This window comes from Siphateles boraxobius, unplaced genomic scaffold (assembly GCF_051911475.1).
Source record: "Siphateles boraxobius isolate OS27281-9 unplaced genomic scaffold, OSU_SipBor_1 6, whole genome shotgun sequence".
Lineage (NCBI taxonomy): Eukaryota > Metazoa > Chordata > Actinopteri > Cypriniformes > Leuciscidae > Siphateles > Siphateles boraxobius.
The window spans coordinates 22425712-22447806 of NW_027509186.1; the positions used below are offsets into that span (position 1 = coordinate 22425712).

At 40.7% G+C, this 22095-nt stretch overlaps 2 protein-coding genes across 3 annotated transcripts in view; both read left to right on the plus strand.

The window, feature by feature from the left end:
- The window catches only part of LOC143716069 (cytochrome P450 2M1-like), a 53512-nt gene that overhangs the window by 12565 nt on the left and 18852 nt on the right, over positions 1-22095 (plus strand).
- On the plus strand, positions 11063-19822 carry LOC143716058 (uncharacterized). Of its 2 annotated transcripts, none has more exons than XM_077208176.1 (19): positions 11063-11166; positions 11577-11742; positions 12466-13689; positions 13783-13922; positions 14010-14214; positions 14293-14397; positions 14515-14708; positions 15163-15304; positions 15417-16175; positions 16270-16343; positions 16426-16545; positions 16624-16671; positions 16800-16883; positions 16990-17055; positions 18029-18089; positions 18343-18393; positions 18476-18520; positions 18646-18710; positions 18792-19822. In XM_077208176.1, exons 1-15 carry the CDS (start codon positions 11161-11163, stop codon positions 18029-18031), a joined length of 3336 nt encoding a protein of 1111 aa, XP_077064291.1. In that variant the 5' UTR covers positions 11063-11160; the 3' UTR covers positions 18032-18089; positions 18343-18393; positions 18476-18520; positions 18646-18710; positions 18792-19822. The 2 variants fall into 2 exon arrangements, with proteins under 2 accessions (XP_077064291.1, XP_077064292.1); XM_077208177.1 differs by having other exon boundaries at positions 11085-11166; positions 16624-16675.

The window sequence follows — 22095 nt, forward strand, 5'->3', positions numbered from 1 at the left end:
ACATCTGACAACAAAAAAGAACTATCTCATGTTCTATCTCATCTCATGTTACAGAGCATGGTGTGAGTTTTTTCAAAACTCTAAATTGAAGAAACCTGATATTTTTGCTCTTCTTTTCTCCTTAAAGGCTCTACAATCAGCCCTGCAGACATGGTGTCTAATGCCGTGGCCAATGTGATCTGCAGCATTGTCTTTGGTTATAGGTTTGAATTTGAGGATCCACAGTTTAAGTTTCTCCTTCAGACAGTAAATGCTTACTTCAGTATCCTCAGTAGCCCTCTTGGACAGGTTTGCACTCTAAAGATATATATACCGTATATATATATACATACATATATATTAGATATTATCATTCACAAGTATTTTATGCTTACAAAGGCTGCATTTATTTGATCAAAAATACAGTGAAAACAGTAATATTGTGAATTGTCATTAAAAATTCTAAATAGCTCTTTTAATATATTTTTTGTTCCATTTTAATGTATTTTCAAATATAATTTATTCCTGTGATGCAAAACTGAATTTTCCGCAACATTACTCCAGTCTTTAGTGTCACATGATCTTTCAGAAATCATCAAACATTTATTATTATTTACACAGTTACTTAATGCTTAATGTTTTTGTGGACACCGTGATACATTTGTTTTTCAGGATTCTTTAATGAATATAAAGTTTAAAAAAACAGCATTTATTTCGAATGGAAATCTTTTGATCAATTTAATGCATTTGTGCTGAATACAAGTATACATTTATTTCAAAAAAGAGAAATCTTACTGACCCAAAACAGGTGAAGGGGCGTGAACATTTAAAAAAAAAAAAGTAAGAAATTTGAAACTGTAAAATAGTACACAACCCCTCCCCCTCCCCCTCATTTATTGTATTTTGAGACTCAACTTGATGTTTCTTTATTTTCTTCTCAGCTCTACAATGTATTCCCTAAGTTAGTCAGTCTCTTCCCCGGTAAACACCATCAGCTGTTTAAAGACCTAGAAGAGGCCAGAGAGTACTTCAAGCGTGAGGCACAAGCTCGGATGAATAATGTGGATCCCTCTTGCCCACAGGACTTCATTGAGGCCTTTGTGTTAAAAATGAAAGAGGTAAATCATCATTTAAACATGTTTAGCCATGGTACTGAATACTTTTACCTGCACTATTTGGTGGTGAAACCATGACATGATGTAAATTAAACACAATGTTAACATTTCATACCTGTTCTCTTTTGCAGGAGAAAGACAAGCCTGACACAGAATATAATTTTGACAACTTGGTTTCTTTAGTGTGGAACATGTTCAGCGCTGGCACAGAAACCACTTCATCCACCATCAGACACTCTTTACTTCTAATGATGAAGCACCCAGATGTTCAAGGTGAGGTCAAACTAATGCTTCTCTCTCCAAGCATTAAGTGTGATTTTTACTTTCACTTGTTCTGTACAGAGCGTGTTCAGAGAGAAATCGATGAGGTTGTAGGACAGGACCGTTGGCCCTCCATTGAAGACAGACAGAGGCTGCCATATACAGATGCTGTAATTCACGAGGTCCAGCGCAGCATGGATCTCAGCCCCATTGCTGTCCCACACAAGACCATGTGTGACACTGAATACAATGGCTATGTCATTCCTAAGGTATTCTTCTTTCGTATACATCATCTTGATTCATTAAGTGTTTATTATTATTTACATCTTTCTATTAATTTGTAAAATACTTTCTTGAAGGGAACAATGGTTTTTCCACTACTATCCTCCGTGCTTATTGACCCCAAACTGTGGAAGAACCCAAATTGTTTTGATCCAGAAAACTTCCTGGATGGAGATGGCCGATTCAAGAAGAATGATGCATTTGTTGTATTCGGCATGGGTGAGCTCAGATCTTCATTGTGCATATTAGACCATACAAATGTTCCTCTTAGATGAAAACTGAAGTCAACACATGCTAAATAATTATGTTTATCAGTGTTTTAGGCATTCTGGGACAAAAAATAACCATGTTAAATAATTGATTCCTCAGTAGTTGCCTTTAAAGAATAAATCACAAACAAAAATGGATGATACGTCGTGAAAAGATTCTTAAAAAGATTTTTAAACCAAGTTCTATGTGCTCTTTTGACAGGCAAGCGTGTGTGTCTCGGTGAGGCTCTGGCTCGCACAGAACTCTTCCTCTTTTTCACTTCCCTCCTTCAGCACTTCACCTTCAAAGCCATGGTGCCACCAGAGGAGCTCGACACAACGCCTACAAATTGCAGTTTTGGCCGCATGCCCCGCACATACGAGTGCTATGCCATTCCTAGGATCTAGAGGAACAGTCCACAAAATAACAAAGAAAGCATTCAACATACTCTCATTTTATTTTGATGCTTTAATGGAAATAAATATGTCCAAAATTATATTATTGCACAAGTTTTTTTTTTTTGGCAAATACAAAATTGATATTTAGAATACATGTTATTGTATAAAGACCTTGCATAATGAACCGTTATGTTTTTATTACCTTAGAATGAGACATTTATATCTCAATAACCACGGGCACCCCTTCTATGGAGGTCAACATATTGTGTTGTCATGTTTCTACCGTAGCCGACAGCGAACAAACAGTGCTATAGAGCGCGTTTCGTCACTACCTTGAAAAAGAAGTTTTCAGTGGTGTATAAAGACCTTACTTAATGAACCGTTAAATGTGTATTACCTTACAAACACCACGGGTCCCCTTACATTGAAATTGACGTGTTTCTACAGTAGCCCTAAACGGACAAACGCGTTTCGTTACAATGTTCCTCTTCGTGCAATAAAGCAAGTTTAGTTCAGCGAATAAAACACTGACACAATGATGAACAAGTAACAATAATATTTGCAATAACATATAGTTTTACTGAATAATTAAGTAAACAATTTCTTAATTTATCCTTGTAAAGAAATCTCATTGCTGAACTGGCTACTCTCTGAGGTCTCAGACGATGACATTTTCCTGTCGTCCACCGTAACTTTTGTTGGTTGCAATTCGTAACCTCACCACTAGATGCCGCTAAAAACCACACACTGCACCTTTAAGTTCGCCCCGATCAAGAACAAGGACTTCAGGGTCTCGTCGCTGTAGAGGCAGGTGATGGTAAGACGAAAGAAACGATCAGTGAACTCAAAAAAGTTTATGCTCGTTTGAGCTACCGCAACAAACTTTGCTGTTAATTAGCAGCTGTTTGTGCTTGGATGGTTGTTTTCAAGGATGTACAGAAACTGTATTTGTGACAAGACTTGTGCAGGTAAACGAGTTGTGTGCAGAATACAAAACTAACTAAATAAAATTTAAAAATTATTAATTTGTACACTAAATCATTGAGGGTATTTTTCTTTACTGTATTACTTCTTTACACTTTTGGCTGGGTTAAAACAACCCAGTTGGCAACCCATCGGGTAAATATTGTATAGAACACATGCTTGATTAACCCAGCAAGTTGAGTTACACATTTTAACAGAGGCAAATTTAGAGTATAGTATGAAGATGATATTCCTTTTTTCCCCAGTATATTTAGAGGGCTGAAAATGATGAACAGAAAGGTTCCCTTTACTGCTGTTGCTCTTTTACTCTTGTGAGAATTATTATTCTCCCTCAGCATACAATATAAAAGTCTATGTACATTTCTTTATTCTAGCCTGCACAACTGCCATGTCTGCACATTTTTCCTTTTGTGTTTAAGCTAAACATCTGGTATTCATTAATAGAGGAGTGCTCACCCCTCCTTTCTCTCTCTCTCTCTCTCTCTCTCTCTCTCTCTCTCTCGCTCTCTCTCTCTCTTTCTCTCTCTCTCTCTCTCCCTCTCTCTCTCTCTCTCTCTCTCTCTCTCTCTCTCTCTCTCTCTCTCTCTATGTTCGTTCCATTTCCATACATTGTGTGTTTGATAGAGCTCCAAGGATCCCCAGGATATGTTGGGAATCTAACAGGATACTGCCCATATTAAGAAGCTGTTATATAACGTCTATATGATATCTATGATGTAATGTTTGATTTTATTGTTCATACTTGTATTCTTTTGTTTAAGACTTTCACTATATAAACCCTAGACAAAGGATATTGGGTTGAGCTTCTACTCCAACCAGAGCTGGTGTATTGTATTATCTGTTCATAATAAAGGACCAAGGTTTGGGGCACTTTTCGTTTGGACCATTTCATTTCCATTTCTAACAACTCTGAATGCTGACTAAATCACAGTATATCTCGTATACACTTGTATGCATACACATTTCTATATTTTCTGAAACTAGCATCTTTCATCTGTGCTGTTCGTCCCTTAGCTCAGTAAGAAGTATGGCTCTGTTGTCACCATCTGGTTGGGCGAACACTCCTGTAGTGATCATTTCTGGATATGAAGTCCTAAAGGAAACTATGATTGGTCTTGGTGAAGAATTAAGTGGCAGGGCCAACTATCCCCTGATCATGAAGGTCACACTTGGATATGCTGGTTTCAACCGATGTTGAAACACTTCTGGGAGTTGAAGAGAGCAGAAATGTCAGATAAGAGCACAGAAGGAAGCAAACTGGTAAAGTTTGAAAAACAGGATTTATTGACACAAATGGGAAATAAACAGATGAGCTGGTGAATGGTTGTCGAAGTAAGTTGTAGACGGGAAGGACTGAGTCTATTTATCTGATTGCAGATGAAGTTGCCGGTGAACTGGATGGAAGTCAGGTTGCAGGAGAAGGAGAACTGGAGAAGGGCTTCCATTGAAGATGAAGGAACATCAAATGGAGAGTTTTTCAGAGAGAAAAGTCAGGTAAGTCTTTTAGGATAGAATGACGAGACCAGACAATGAAGTGCTGAGGATGAGGTGACTATAAAGTGCTGGTGATTGCGGTGATGAGTGCTGGCAGGTGATGTGACAGGTGATGATGATTAGTATTCGGGAGACAGGGAACGAGTGGGCGGAGTGTAGAGGTCTGGTGCTGTTGATGCAGACTCCATGACAGTACCCCCCCCCCCAATGGCCAGATCCTGATGGCGGAACGGACCTGCGACGGGGACGACCACGAGCTCTCGGGACTGGACGATTGGGATGTGCCGAATGGAAGTCTTGGAGAAGAGAAGGATCCAAGATGTCATCGCGATTGACCCAACATCTCTCCTCTCGTCCAAACCCCTCCCAGTCCAACAGGTATTCGAGATGGCCGCCCCGTCGCCGGGAGTCGAGGATGGTGTTTACTCTGTAGATTGAGTCGTCCGATGGATCCACAGGCGGAGGAGGAGGTACGTCATCTGCACCAGACCCTGGAGAGGAAGGAACCAAAGGATTAGTGAAGGGTTTGAGCAGGGAAACATGAAATGAAGGTGATATTCTGTAGTGAGATGGAAGGGTTAGCCTGTATGTGACTTCATTGATCTGCCTCTGTATCGCGAAAGGACCGATGTAACGGGGACTCAGCTTGCGGCAGGGCTGATGGAGACGGATGTCCCTGGTCGAGAGCCCGATTTTTTGTCCTGAATGATACCGGGGGGTTGCGGATCTTCTAGCGTCGGCCTGGCTCTTATGTCTCCGAACAGCCCTCTGCAGGTTGATGTGTGCTGAGTCCCAGACCCTCTCGCTCTACTGGAACCAGTGGTGGACAGCTGGAACGACTGATGGCTCTCCTGACCAGGGAAACAGGGGCGGTTGGTAGCCGACTATGCACTGGAATGGAGTGAGACCTGTGGTGGATTGTTGTAAGGAGTTTTGTGCATACTCGGCCCATGGAAGAAAACGGCTCCAGCTGTCCTGATGGTCATGACAATATGACCGCAGGTACCTCCCGATTTCTTGGATCTTCCGCTCAGTCTGGCCATTGGACTGCGGGTGGTATCCAGATGTAAGGCTGACTGTGACTCCAGAAGGTTGAAGAAAGACTTCCAAACCCGTGAGATGAATTGAGGACCTCGGTCGGAAACTATATCTTCCGGGATGCCGAAGTGACGGAAGACTTGCTGGAAAAGGGTTTCTGCTGTTTGAAAAGCAGTGGGCAGTCCAGGAAGAGGGATTCATTTACAGGCCTTGGAGAACCGGTCCACAATTACCAGGATGCAGGTGTTAGAGTCAGAAGATGGAAGGTCAGAGATGAAGTCCACTCCTATGTGAGACCAAGGACGAGTGGGAACCGGCAGTGGGACCAGTTTACCTTCTGTGAGTCGGCGAGATACTTTAGTCATGGTGCAGACTGAGCATCCCCGCACGTATCTGGAGACATCCTGGGTCATACTGGGCCACCAATAGCGATTGCGAATGAGCAAGAGGGTTTGTTGGCTGCCTGGGTGTCCAGAGCCCATGGATGTGTGAACTGAGTCCATGAGGGACAGACGAAGACAGGATGAAATGAAGGTTCGTCCCTCACGACCTCCTGTGTTTGATTGACACGACATGTTTGATTGACAAGTGTCTACACCAACGACATCTTTCTGACAAAGAAGTCATGTTCGCCACTCGCCAGCAAGCTTTTTACCAGCAAGTGGAGGGAGCAGCCGTGAAGTTAATTTTCCTGAAGCTACAGATCTATCTCTGTGAGCCTTGCAGCGGCCAAGTACAGGGGGTAGTGAACTGATGATCAAATGAGTGTTCCAATTATTTATTATTTTGGTTTATAGTCAATCTTGCACCTAGCACCCTAAAACCAAGTGATGTACGCAGTTGTGGTCATGATTATTTTCAGGAATTGAATAATCTGTTCCATATTTTGTATTTAGCTGTCTATTGCTGAAAATGACAATAAATACACAATCATACATCAAGTTAAACAATCTGTTATTTATTTCTTTATCTATGTGTGTGCATTAATTCTATCTATCAATCTATCTATCCATCCATCCATAAATACGTATCCATAAACTGATATCAGTTTGTCTAATGAGTGCACACTGCACACACTAGCTCAAAAAGAGTAGATCGACTTGTTTGAGCTTCCACGGTTGCCGTAGATCCCCTGTAGTGAGAGCGCAGCTGTTGCGAGTTAGCAACATGCACGCGCAATATTTGCTAGTGATGGGCAAGGGGGTAATCCATCAGGCGGAAGTTGAAGCTGCCTCCGGGGGCCGCCATTGTAGCTGGCTATCACCTGCTGTTAGCATCCCATTGACTCCCATTCATTTTGGCGTCACTTTGACAGCGAATAACTTTACATCTGAGGCGTCCAAAGACTTCATTTGTCCATTATTTATTTCTAAAGAAACACGACAATGTATAAAAGGCCCCATTACTTTGTATCTTACGTTATAGCCCCGTAGAAGCCATTCTTGTAAAAATAGGCTAAAAATTGCGTCATAACCACGCGACTTCATGTCGCACAATAGAGACATTACCGTATAGACAGGAGGAGAAGCTCGCACAGTCTCGCAGGCGTACTGACGTTAAATTTTAAATAAATAAATATTAAGCAAAATGACAAAATAATTAATCAGAATACTTACCAAAAGTTGCTGCAGGTCGCGCTTCACCGTCTCTGTGCACGATTAACGTTGGGTGACTGTCTATGGGTGATTCAGATTTGTCTTGGCACAGCTACTAGAAGATTTACAACTGTCAGTCAGGTTGCTCACGTGACATCTATGTCATCAAGCTCAGTTTTAGCCTGCGCAGAACGCTTGGCTATCAGGAAGTGAGTGCCCATGTTCGGCTTCAACTCTCTCCGTTGAAATCAACGGGGTCGCTGTGTCCATTTCTTTTACTGTCTATGGTGATGGGCAGATCGAGGCTTCGTGAAGCAATGAAACAGTTGAACCAAATGGTCCATATTGTTTCGAGGCTTCGAATCAATCCGACACCCGTCTCAACGGTGACACCTAGTGGTCACTTGCAGGTGTTGATCTGAAACAACCTTGACGAGCCATGAAAATTTGTTGTTTTTTTATTATTGTACTTTTCTAATATGTGAATCTTGTAACCTATAGGCTCCTCCCTGTGCATAATGTTATTTTGGTCATGCAAAATGAATATTAATAAAATAAATCAAGCCACAATGTCTCACTTTTTTACATATTTTTATCATATTTAATCCTCTCACAAGGGACACTTGTTGCTGGCATGCAAAGATATTTTTTAGCTAGGACATACAAATGAGGAAAGATTACTGCTCTCTCTTTCAAGTAAATTAGTGGATCATGGGTTCTGGGCAAATACGCATCGTTGATGTATTTTTTCACTTCCACTGTGGCATCAGCTGTAGCATTGTGTATCATCTGGGTTTGATGGATACGAGTATCAAAAAGTTCCCATAAAATGCCCTGTGTTTCTACTGGTGTTGATGGTGATGGTGATGATGTTGATGGTGATGGATACATCTATGCATACCTTTTGCTTAGATGGCCCAGCAGTGTCAGTAGCAGGCCTATAGGTACAGGGGGAATGCCATCCTCTGCACCCTGCAAAATGGCAGGATGAGTGCTCCTCAAATGGCGCATCATGAATGATGTATTGTTGCAGTAGGCGAGCTGCCGATCACAATACACACTTCTCACTTTATTTAGGGTTCTAAATGGAAATGCTCCCACACCACAGATGTACGGCATCTCTTCTGGGGAGCCTCCATTTTATCCAAATCTATCTAGATATGCATCTCTAATCTATCTATGTAATTAGATATATGTATCTACAATCTATCATTTAGATATGTATATATATATATATAATATGTATCTATAATATATGTATTTAGACATGTATCTATAAATGTATCTATAATCTATGTATATATGTAGGCTATCTTTAATCTATCTATCTATCTATCTATCTATCTATCTATCTATCTATCTATCTATCTATTAATCTAGCTGTCTATATATATTTATATCTATGTATCTATTAATGTGTCACTATATGTATACTCTGTGTCTCTAGCCTATCAGTCAATGTGTTGTGTAAATTTATATGTAAGCCTAAATATAACTAAACAAATCGCACTATAAATGTCACTATATCACCAAAAATCCGCTATCTCAAAATCAAACTCCTCTCACAAAAACCCACGATGTCAATATTCGTTGATTTCACTTTTATACAGATGTGCGATTGTGTGGTCTGTTTCCGACCGTGTCAATCAAACGCTGTTCGGCGGATCACACCTGATGAAACATTTAGTGAAACATTTCGAGGCTTCGTTTGGCCATAGTCACGTGACATGGGTGTTTTGAATCACGCTTCGAATCAGTGTTTCGAAACATCTGCGCTTCGGGATCTCGCAAAGCTTCGGAACTATGGAGCTAGAAATGTGTCTTTATTACATGCGAGAAAATAAATGATCTGAGAGAAGAAAAAAAAAGTTTGAGAGAAAAAGTTATCACACTGATAGCAAAAAAGCATTTCATGAGAGAAAAAAGAATATTTGATAAAAAAAGTTTTCATACCAATAGCAAAAAATAATATTTGAGACTAAAAAAGTTTTGAGAGAAAGTATTTTCTCATAGAACATAAAAAAATATAAATTTGAAATTTTTAAAATTATTTCTGAGAAAAAAAATCTCTCTCAAAATACTTTGAAAAAAATCTCGAATATATATTTTTTGCTATCAGTGTGAAAACATTTTCTCTAAAAATAAAAAGTGTTTCTCTCAAAACGCTTTTCTTTGCTCTCGATGCAATTTTTTGCTCTCGTGTCAGGATTTTGCTTTAGCTGTGAAAATTGTGTCATGGGCGGGGCCACGTTCTTTTTTTTCCTATTGGAACGTTCCTATTGGCCAGTCGGGTGAGCATCGTCTTGTCTTAGGAGTCGAACTGAATCATTACACCATTGTTCGCGTTCGGTTCACCTAGATAGATGCCGTCTCTGCAGATGATGACACACACACAACTCGATGGGTAGCTGGCTGAGCAAGTTCAGCATCACTGAAGATTACACATTAAACAATAGCACTCATGCAAGTTTACCTAGCATGATGGCTAATTAATAATTAGCTTTACTAGCGATTAGCAAGCTAATAATATAATACACATTCATTCATGAATATGAGTGCTATTTTTAATGTTTAATCTTCAGTGATGCTGAACTTGCTCAGCCAGCTAACATCCAGTTGTGTGTGTCATCATCTTACCCAAACATTGGAGTGTCCGTGCTCGACTTAGAGCTTAGATCAGGCCCAAAAAATCAAGCCCGATCCTACCCGAGCCCGTGCACGTTGTGTCCGAGCCCAGCCCGACGCATTAACAATAATTATGAGCCCGAGCCCGATTTAAACCCGAGTCCCGACCATTTTAATACGTGGGTCGTTATAACTGACGTTCTCAACTACTTTCTATGTTACTTTCTCCTCCTCCTCTGTTCTGCACCTCCAAATACTTTCAAGTTAGCCTACGTGTCGCCATCATACACATCAGCATAAATGCTCCTGATAAATTATGTGTTATTAAAGCATTAACACACAAACCACTGTTATAACATAAAATCAAGCAGCTACTGAGTGCATGGTTTGGCATGACTGAATGCGCGCAAAGTGCGCTCCCTGAAAAATCCCTAAAGCTGACATCAGTTCATCGCGATCTCACACATCTCTGTTATTATCAATGACGCTGACTGCACAATGAATCTTTCATAATATATACACTTTGTTTGTTATAATTAGAGGATTTGCCAGCATACAGAATTCAGCTCTGAACAAAAAGTCCGTTTTGAGCAGTGAGGGGAGACTATCTTAAATGCTTCTGATTGGCCATTGCGTTCAAGAAATCAACACATATGTCTGTGATTGGCTACATCGCTCAACGCTGCAAACATGTTATAAAACAAAACTCTGGCCTGTAAATCATTTGTATTTTGTTTTAGTTGTTCTTGTTGTTTTTCTGCAACAGATGAATAAAAATGTATTAGTTTTTATGTTTTATTCATAGATATTTCTAGTTTGCGGGAGTCCCACAAATCGTTTTATTCTCCCGGAACCCACACACACAGAGTGAGTGCATTACAGCCCGCGCCCGCGCTCGCACTCGGCGAGGAGGGTCCGACTGCGGCATGGGCGTTCCAGACGAGCCACAGAAACTCCCCAATGGGCATTCCTGTAGCGTTTAATAAACCAATCAGAAAGAGTTTTGCACTGCCTTCTGGGAAAGGCGTAATTTCCGCTTTTTGGCTTCCGCTTTTTTAGTCCTAGATAAAAGTCTTTACGAGTCTATGGTAGTAGCTATGGCAAATAGTTAGCGTAGGTCTATTTGTTTCTTGAGAAGTTATGTCTGTAAGTATAATTTATTTGTACAGTTTGAGCAATTCCAGCGTCATGTTAGAATGTGGTCGAAACGAAAGCAAGCAAGTTAGTTAACGATGTCATGGCAGCTAGCCAGAACGGAGTTAGATTGTTTGGTTTTATATACAATCTATGATTGCTTAGCCTTACGTAAGTTAAATACTGACAAATCTAACTTAGTCATCGTGTTTTTGTGGCAACGTTAAAAACATGTCAGCAATGCACATTGTTTCTTTCCATCTAAATGTCATTCAAAGTAAAGAAGTAAAAAACATTATGCATCCGTGTTGCTTGTTTGTTGAACACGTTAGACAACGCATCAAGTTCAAGCAGCAGCAAGATGGTATAAGAATACATTTGAGTTTGGTTAATGTTCTCCATATGTCTTCCTTCCACTGTAGTTACACTCTTCAGTCCTGTCCAGCGGTCAGAAGCCGCAATACCAAAGATGCCCAGACCCAGGCTGCACACTGCTCCACTGCCCTTTCTGTCCTCAGTACAAAGGGGACTATGCGAGGGTGGAAACCCACATGCAGAGCCATCTAAAGACGGTGGTGCATCATGGAGGTATGTTTTAGATAGATAGTTAAGCCTTTGTTGTCTCCAGAGTGGAGAAATTCATCTTTGGGAAGTGAGAGGCTGGCACAGGTACACTTAAAATCATGTTTAAAAAAAAAAAAACACACACCCACACATAGACATGCATACATGGAGAGATTCCCCTCCCCATTACAAGTACATATCATATAAAATAGCCCCATGATAAGTATTCAATTAACGCACAGTTCACAATCTGCATCACAATCACAATCTTCTATTGCACACTGCCTCATTACCTCATGTATTGCACACAGCCTACATGTATTGCATCCTACCCTATATCATGGCCTTCCTTAAAGTATTGTCCCATCAGTATATTAAATAAATAAATGAATGCAGACACTCATAAACACACACACAGACCACATACCCCTCCACCAATTACGCATCATAAGATTCTCCCCATCTGTGTTATGCACAATACACAAATCTGCATCACTTAATCAGAAGATCATAAAGTTATAAAAAGTGTTTGACCTATGTTGCACACTGATATTGTACACAGCCTGTCGCATATATTGCACTATGCCCTGTATCATGGCCTTCTATGAAATCTTCTATTGATTTGTTATAAAATTACAAAAATAATGTTATTAGTGAAGTTACTGATGGTCAGCTGTCTTTGCCATATTTGCCAAGCCATTGTTTCATGTTACGTGGGCCAACTATTTGATTTTTTTTTTTGTCCAGAATTTATAATGTACAGATGCAATTTGGGCTGCAGAAAGGACAGTCACTACCACTGCTGTGGTTGTGGCCTCACATTTCCGAGGAGGAATAATTTATTGAGACACCTCAGCACCTGCCAATCACAGAATTCACAGGGGGCAAACCAGAGGCCAGAGCACCAGCCCCAGGCTCACCCTGTGCTGGATGAAGTGACACCAACATCAACAACGACAACAGTTGGCAGATCTTCTCAAGTGAGACGGGTGCAGTGCACAAAATGTGCAGTTGTGTTGAACAAAAAAAATCTTAAACAACACATGAGGAGACGACACCCGATTTTCAAAGAAGATATAAGAGTCGATCGCCATTTAGCGTGCGAATGTCTGGACACTGATATGGGAATATATGCTGTTTTAAAGTCATTTAACAGTAACAGTGGGCCCATTCACGTCCAGAAAAAAACCTCTGGCACGAACCACCAAATTAGGTGCGCATTGGACGACTGTATCAGAAACACAGAGGTAATGCACAGGAGTGGTTTCGTTACATATGACTGTGCCCACATTCAGTCATTGAAGTACTGTCCACCACCCCTCACTTCTAAGATCCAGCTTGAGGAAGATGTCCTCAGAGAAATTGTGAGCAGCAAGTGGTTCAGTGAAGAGAAAAAAAAAATATGTCTCCAGAAACAAGCAGCAGCACGTGAGGAAGGCATCCCTTTCAGTATTGAGGTTCAAGTTGGAAGCTCTTCCACAAGGAAATTTGTGTCTGTTTATGAGCCACACCTCTCCTACTGCAACCAGTTTGGCAGAATGATGGTAATGTTTGACTTAGTCAAAAACACATGGCACTGTCATTGTGCTACAGGAAAACAGGCTTGTATTCACAAGTGCATTGCCAAGTGGGACCTATTCCAAACAATGAAGGAGCATTTTGAAAATACAAATGATGAGGCTGAAGAAGAAGAAAAAGAAGAAGAGCCTGAAACTGAACCCTGTTTTCTTGAATACAGGTACCCTCCTCAAAAAGAAAACTTAAAAAGAGTAGTTAAATACATACACAGGAAAAAAAAGCTTCCTGCGGACTTGCCCTCGGAGTTTTGTGGTTTGGCGAGTGAGGCTGAACTTCCAATGCATCTGATCCCAAAGGAACAACTTTGTCCAGAATGTACCAATGTTCCTCTCAGTAAACCCTTCATCATAACCAAATCAGCTAAAATAATCTCACTGAAGGGAGTCGTTGAGGGTAAGTGTCATGTAAAATTAACATTGAGTTGTATTTATTTATTGTTCCAAGTTTTAGGTGACACTACTGTAATGATTTCTTCATGTAATACAGGTGTGACAACTTATTCCAAAAAATGCAATTCATGTGGCATGATAATTCGCTATCAAGAATGGAAGGATGGTGTACACAATTTCGATGACAGAGTCATTCTTACTCTCCATTTTTGTATTTACCTTCGAAACTGCCTTCAGGTAATTGTACAGTTTTCAAGATGTGAAATTGGATATTGCATACATGTGCATTTCATATAATTTGTTATTGAAAATCTCTTATTCCAGACACACACAGCTCTAGGTCGAGCTATTGAAACATGTGAGCTGACCTCAGGACAAAAATATCCCAACAAAAACACTCTGATACATGGGTACCTTCATTTTGAAGCGTTAACAGATCATAATTATGATTTTGCCTGTGTTCGCTGTGGACATCACCCACCTATTGTTGTCATGGATCTTCACAAGAACTGTGTTTTTAGCATGGCAGGTACTGTCCAGGTTTTATTCTAGAAAATGCCGACCCCCATTTATTGTCAACTATATTAATATTTCTTATAACTTGTAGTCAGTGAACTAGAGAATCCACCTGATGGTTTTGATGGAAAGGTGGACATTGGTGACTTCTGGGACTCTGTATGTCTGGAGAGAATCGCAAGGGCTTTTGTTCCAAGTAAGTGGCTTTAATCTTAAATAATTGCCATGTTACCCACTGAAATACAATTCTCCACTTCACTTCCTGTCTATCTATTGCCCTTACAAACCCTAAGTACAGACTGTTTTCTTTCAGGTGACAGGCAAAATCCTTTCCAAGTTCAACCCACATACAACCACTGGGCCCCTTGGATTGGCTCTCATACTCGCAAGTCGAATATGGTGCTCAATACAGAGCATGAGAAGGTCCACATGTCCATGCAGCCAAATGAATGCAGGGAGATGGACATAACAGAGGACCGGTTACTGGACGAAATATCCAATTTAAAGGTGAGCTTATCTGCATTTCCTGAACATGATCTGAACCTTAAACTCATACTATACTGACTTTGCACACATTCACTCTTTAGCACTTATGAACACATCCAAACACATTGCACCACACACACACACACCTGAAAAAAATATATATATATATATATTTTACATCTCCCTCCCTATTTCATGGACCTGTCTTACATATCTCCATGCATAATATTCCTCTACCCTCACTATCCTATATCCCCTGGCATTATAAGTAAGACCTCTCACACCCTCCCCCCTCACACACACCAGCACACTGCTTCACCTCTCCAGTCACCAATTCACCAGTAACCTCAACCCCCTCCAGCATACACAGAGCAAACTATGCATGTGACATAAACGTTTTGTGTCTCTTTTTTTTATTCTGTTCAAACAATACAGCAGTTGGCAATTACACCTTATTTTTTTTAATACATTACAGGTCCATGCCATCCGCAAACTCTGTAAGGAGTGCGGCATTGATTCCAGGGGCTCAAAAATGGAATTAATCTTGCGTCTAAGAGAAGAGATGGCAACTAGAAGCAAGTACGATAAAGTCTTTCAGAAGGTTTGGGGTGCATCTGGTAAGTTAAAATAACTGGCTCAACACAAGTGTTTATCACAACAGTGTTAATCTTTTGGACTGTCTACTGGTAATGTAGTTGGACATCATTGAGGTCTTTCTTTCTACCACAGGTGGTTGGGCTGTTGTTATGTGCCCCTGTGGACAAGTTGTTTCTTTAAAATGCAACATTAGGGCAGAAAGTCCGCGAGACTTCACAGACTTGTTGCTCTCGTGGAAACATATGCCAAATATAAGCATCTACGATTTTGCCCGAGGGCTTGCAGTACATGCTAACCTGAGAGAACCTGAGGTGGTCCCTTTCAGCCCTCATGAGGGTCGACTGCTGGACCCCAGCCCTGAAAACCTGCAGTGGGCATCCAAAGGTGGCACAGTCAGTTTACCCTGGCTCAAAACCAAGAAAACTTTCCCGGACCCGAATGGCCATCCTTTGACTGGGTCGGAAGAACACTATTGTCTTTATGACACCTTCCACGAGAGAAACACGAAAGACCCAAGAGATATCCTTCGGAGGTTAGGGCTGGTACCAGAGCTTGCCGGAAGAATAAACAGCCAAGTAGCTGAACAGCTCTTCTCCATCATGAAGAAAAATAATTACTTCATGAATATGCTCTCTCCTTCTGCACATGTCTTCACGATGCGAAATATCATTCATCACTACAATCAACGGAAAAACAAGACAGTCATGGAGGAATTAAGGAAGCTTGTGAGCCCTGACATTCCACTGACTCTCAATGAGTATGGACAGGCAGAATTCTGTCTCTTGCCCTCTTCTCAGACAAGAGAATGTGATCTTCTCCCAGACACGCATGTTGTCATGGACACTTTACAGACAACAGAATTAGACCCAAATTTCCCACCACAATGTCAGCGTAAGAGACATTTTCAAGCTGTTTTCACTAGTGATTGTATACAATACAGTATATATGTTTCCAATAATACATTCTATTTTTTCTCTCTCTTCAGCTGTTCACCCCACTAATCTTGACTCCACAGTTGCAAATTGGAAACAAACACTACATGCAAGACTCTCTCAAGCAGTAAGTTGTAATAGTAGTATTTCTCAATCAGCGTCTTCAATCATGCATGCATGTATATCATTTTATGCACATTTCCCCATAGCTAGACTATGTGTTGGACATTAATGCCGACCCACATGAGCCAATTGTCCTAGCCAACTCCCCGATCCTCAAAAGGTCAGACTTTTGGACACTTGGCCTAGAAAGAGATATAGAAGCAACGGTAAGTAAAAACTTAGTGTCTATTCTTTGATCTGTATGTGGACTTGCAGTATGAATAATCTTATTTCTTTCTTTTTAGATAGCAAATTGTTGTTTCAACATTATCACAAACATTGCAAATGCACATGTAAGTAAGTGGTTTATTCATTTTACGAAATGACCTTGCCCTCTGATTTTGTGTTTTTAACCGTTGAATTTTATGTAGTGTAGGCAAAGTCTGTTTCTATGATTAAAAAAAAAAATTTTTTATTAAAGGGCATAGCAACCATTGCTGTGGATGCCTATGTGGTAGTGACGTGGCTTCCTCCATTATCAGCTTGCCCTGCTGATTCCATGATTGTGAGTAGTGATGTAAAATAATTTGTATCTACCTTGTCCTATCTACCTATTTGTATTTACCTCATATCCTTCAAATTCCTCTCTGAAAAGTTTTTGTTTCCTCCAGTGTGACTTTGCATCCAAGGATGTTGTGCTTCTCCCGGCCTGGCAGCCAGGACACTGGACTTTGTGTGTGAGTAATCTCACCTTGGCATATTGTTCTTTGAAATCATACTATTTTTATACAACCATCATCCTTACTTTGTTGCCATGTACTGCATCAATTTGTTTCAGGAATGTTTAATTCTAATATGAAATGGGCACAAAATCCAGAAAATGCTAATTTAATATATTTAAAAGCCTATTTCTTTCATCAGTTGCCTTGCCTAGGGTAACTCAAGTGCTCAGTCATAAAACATCTATGATATGGGGGTGATAAGCTCAGGAGGTAGATTATGGCTGAGTGAGAAACATCAGCTGTAAAGAGCTTTATGGTTGTAATTGGGTCCTTAACCAACCCATGTCTTGCTATTCCATGAAATTAAACTTTTAACAGGTTCTCAAACCAAGACAGAGGACTATGCACTTTTTTGACTCCAGGGATCCTAGTGGCTTTGGAGATGGCTGCTACCTAGATGTCTTCAGGTTTTTCCTAGAAATCTGATTGCTGGTTCTTTATGTTCATGGAAAACTCGGAGGGTCTTGAAGCATTGTTCTTTCCTATGTCTAAACCTTTAAGAGAATAGTTATGTAGTTTTTTTTTTGATTAAAATGAAGACAGTTGATCATTTTTTCCCTGGAAACATCAGAGTCTTTACTTTTTAGAAATATTATGTGGGCTTTCAAAACACTGCTTCAAGAACAGAGTGTTTTTTTAATGGAAGTATAGTAGTTCTGTTTTAGACTAACTTCCTTTTTTTTCAGATAAATTGTTTTCACTGTTCACACGTTCCATATGTTCCTAAGTCTCTATTAGGAAATGCTGTTACTCCTAGGCCAGTTACTAGTATGGGTATAGTGTAGACCTTATTCATTACACTTATAAGCTGTGCTCTCAAGGTGGGTATGTGTAGTCAAGGCAGAGTTTTGGCAATTCCTTATTAGGGCTCAGTGTTCCATTTGAAAGAGGTGAATTGCAACTAATATTTCTTCAAAATTATTTTCAGTAACCTCGCACATATGGTGTCCAGTGAAGAGTGGAACATCCTTTTCTTGTCAGACTATGAGGTAAAACATTGGCATGTGTGGATGGAGCTCTAATCCATTACAATTAGTATAGCAGCATAGACAATCATGTGTTGCTACTTGCTGACCGTAGTTGCTGTTAAAAAAATACCTATTAAAAAACCTATTAAAGCATATTGTGGTAGAAAGAAAGAAAGAAACAAACAAACGGGCTTAAATGCAATTTGATTTGGAGAGTGAATGCAAATATGTACGGATCATCATCATTTACCATGCTCTGTTATGATTTTTCTAGGGTGCATCTCATCAGCATCTCAGCAATAATTGTGGGGTGTTCATGCTGATGGTGAGTTGTAGCCTAATGTTTTCTGTAACGTCTTTTATTGACTTCTTCTGAATTAGTAACTTTTTTTTTATCTTAATTTCAGTATGCTATGTATGCTACCCTCCAAAAACCATTTGACTTCAGTGAGGTGGGTTTTTTATCTTAAAATCTTAATCCGATGTATAATATTAAATATTATATGTTCAGTCATTTACTCGTCCTATTTGGAAGTTGCTGACCACAATATGTATTGCTGACCACAATTCTTTTCAGGTGGACATGACAACTATCAGAAGGTGGTGGTGTGCGCAAGTGTTGCAGACATTTACTGTTGAAAGGTATCACATTGTATCCTTAGTTTGTGATTGACCTACATTTGAGGATGTAGGCCAATATGCTAAACTCTCTCCATCTCTCAGCAACACTGAAGGACCAGTGGTCACACCTGCTGCAACGGAAAGGGACCAGAAACAGGACCAGCCATACCTCCCTCCAGAGATTTTGCAGAAGATCATTGGGATTACCCTTAGAATGGACATGACCATGCTGGAATCATTTAATAGGGTGTCTAAATTGTTTCGAGATCTTTCGAGGCCTTTTCATCCAATGATCAGCATTAATGATAGCGTGGCTGAGGATCTTGAAATTGAAAGTAATCTGGTGCATATTAGCATTGGCAAAATCTACAAGGTGGCAGGCCGTGGCAGTGGCCTTGTGCTACGACTAGCACATTTGTTTTCTTCCAAAAAAAATTGGATGAAGGCATGCTTGGTGCTTAGACACACAGGCTATGGAAGGTACTTGGTACAGGATGTACAGTTTGCAAAGTAGGTCCCATTGCCTTTCAGACATCTTAAGCATGCATGACACACACACACGCATGCATGACACACACACACGCATGCATCACACACACACACGCATGCATGACACACACGCGCGTGCACATGCATGAAACACACACGCGCGTGCACATGCATGAAACACACACGTGCAGGCATGATACACTCTTGCGCACACACGCAACACACACACACACACACACACACGCATGCATGCAACACATGCAACACGCATGCAACACACGCATGCAACACACACACACACACACACACATGCAACACACACACACACGCATGTCACACACACACACACACTGTTCGAACTATACCGTGTCCTTTGGGGGAGCCCACTTGATTAGTTTGTATCACACACACACGCAACACACACCCATGCAACACACACACACATGCATGCAACACGCACACACACACACTTTACCGTTCAAACTATACCGTGTCCTTTGGGGAGCCCACTTGATTAGTTTGTATAGTTAGTTGATATAACTTGAGTTTGTATTTATAAGTTGTTATTTTATTTTTTTACTGTATTTTATTTTGTATTTTATACTGCATGACAATAAAGTTTTAAGTTTGCTACGTAAAATAAATTGTCTGTGTCTTTACTGAAAATATCCATATTCAGCCAAGTATTAGTGTGTGTAAATAAGGGAACCCTTGTGAACTATGCTGTCTGATTGTAAATAAATGCTGCTTGTATCTTAAGTATACAGTGGTAACACTGTTGTAATATTTGTTATGAATGCAGTTTTTTTCGTATCCAAATTATTGCACTTACAGCAGTACTACAACTGTGTTGAGGTGCAGTAGGCTATTCTGCAGTAATTACTGTACTGTATGAAATACTGTGTTGATACTGCAGTACAATTTATTTTATTTTTTATCATAAGGGGCATGTAAGCTATTTGACAAGTAGAACAATGCACTGCACAACCCAACATTTTCAACTGCTACTGCGACGTTCGGTAGCTGGCTTTACGTTCAAACTTAAGTTCCTGCTTTCCTATGTTTGGTTCAATGCTAACGTCAATGCTAACCCAACCCTTATTTTGACATAATATAGACCGGATGTTGACAGTTCCTTGTAGGAGAAGAAGAAAAGGGGGGTTTTCCCGTTTACGGATAAAACGCCCATTTATGTTCCGAAAAGTGGGGGTGTTCCCGTTTACGGATAAAACGCCCATTTTTGTTCCGCAGACCGATGATATTCCCACTCGGCCATCAAACCTAGTCCCGCGCGACACTCTCTTGCGTTGAGAGTCCACGTCTCTAGATCAAAAGCCCGGCCTGGCCCGAGGATGGTGACGGGAAATATCGGCCCGAGGTCGGGCCTGGGCTCGGGCAGAGAATCTAAACTCTAAGGCAGAGACTGCAGGCTTGTTCGACTTGAACCAGCGTTGCACAGACCGATCGGTTGATGACATCAAAGTACCGCGAGAGCGATTAGAGAGCAGACGGCTCCTTATGCTTTTGAATCGCTCTCGCGGTTCTTTGATGTCATCAACCGATCGGTCTGTGCAGCGCCAGTTCAAGTCGAACAAGCCTTGCATCTATCTAGGTGAACCGAACGCGAACAATGGTGTAATGATTCAGTTCGACTCCTAAGACAAGAGGCTTGTTCGACTTGAACCGGCGCTGCGCAGACCGATCGGTTGATGACATCAAAGTACCGCGAGAGCGATTCAAAAGCATAAGGAGCCGTCTGCTCTCTAATCGCTCTCGCGGTACTTTGATGTCATCAACCGATCGGTCTGTGCAGCGCCGGTTCAAGTCGAACAAGCCTAAGACGATGCTCACCCGACTGGCCAATAGGAACGTTCCAATAGGTAAAAAAGAACGTGGCCCCGCCCATGACACAATTTTCACAGCTAAAGCAAAATCCTGAAACGAGAGCAAAAAATTGCATCGAGAGCAAAGAAAAGCGTTTTGAGAGAAACACTTTTTATTTTTAGAGAAAATGTTTTCACACTGATAGCAAAAAATATATATTTGAGATTTTTTTTCCAAGTATTTTAAGAGAGATTTTTTTTCTCAGAAATAATTTAAAAAATTTCAAATTTATATTTTTTTATGTTCTATGAGAAAATACTTTCTCTCAAAACTTTTTTTAGTCTCAAATATTATTTTTTGCTATTGGTATGAAAACTTTTTCTCTCAAATATTCTTTTTTCTCTCATGAAATGCTTTTTTGCTATCAGTGTGATAACTTTTTCTCTCAAACTTTTTTTTTCTTCTCTCAGATCATTTATTTTCTCGCATGTAATAAAGACACATTTCTAGCTCCATACGGGTCCACCAGCATGACAACGGTCCTTATCCAGTAGTTCAGGAGAAGAGGAGTGCCATTTCTGTCTGGTCTGCAGCTTAGGGAGATATTCTCTGATGAATCTGGACCAGAATTGATCAGCGAGAACTTGTGAATGCCGCCAACGTCTGCGGCTCAGGAGCTCTGTCTCAGAATAGACCACTTGGGGGAGGGATCCATCAGGCCGCCCCATAAGCAGACTATTGGGTGTCACAGCGTCGATATCCGCAATGTCGGCAGATACATAACCCAATGGTTTAGAGTTGAGAATTGCCTCAACTTCCAGGAGAACTGTGAGAAGGACGTCTTCATGAACAGGTTGGGCCCCACACAGGTGTAAAGTGCAGACTTGACAGAGCGGACCTCTCTCTCCCACACTCCACCAAAGTGTGGAGCTGCTGGGGGGTTAAAATGGAACTTATTCCTCTGACGCGCGAGTCGTTTCCGCAAGGTTGGCTCCATACATGCAAAAGCCTCTCTAAGTTCTCGTTCTCCTCCTTTAAAGTTGGTCCCCTGGTCTGAAAACAACTCTGCAGGTGTCCCTCTTCTGGCGATGAA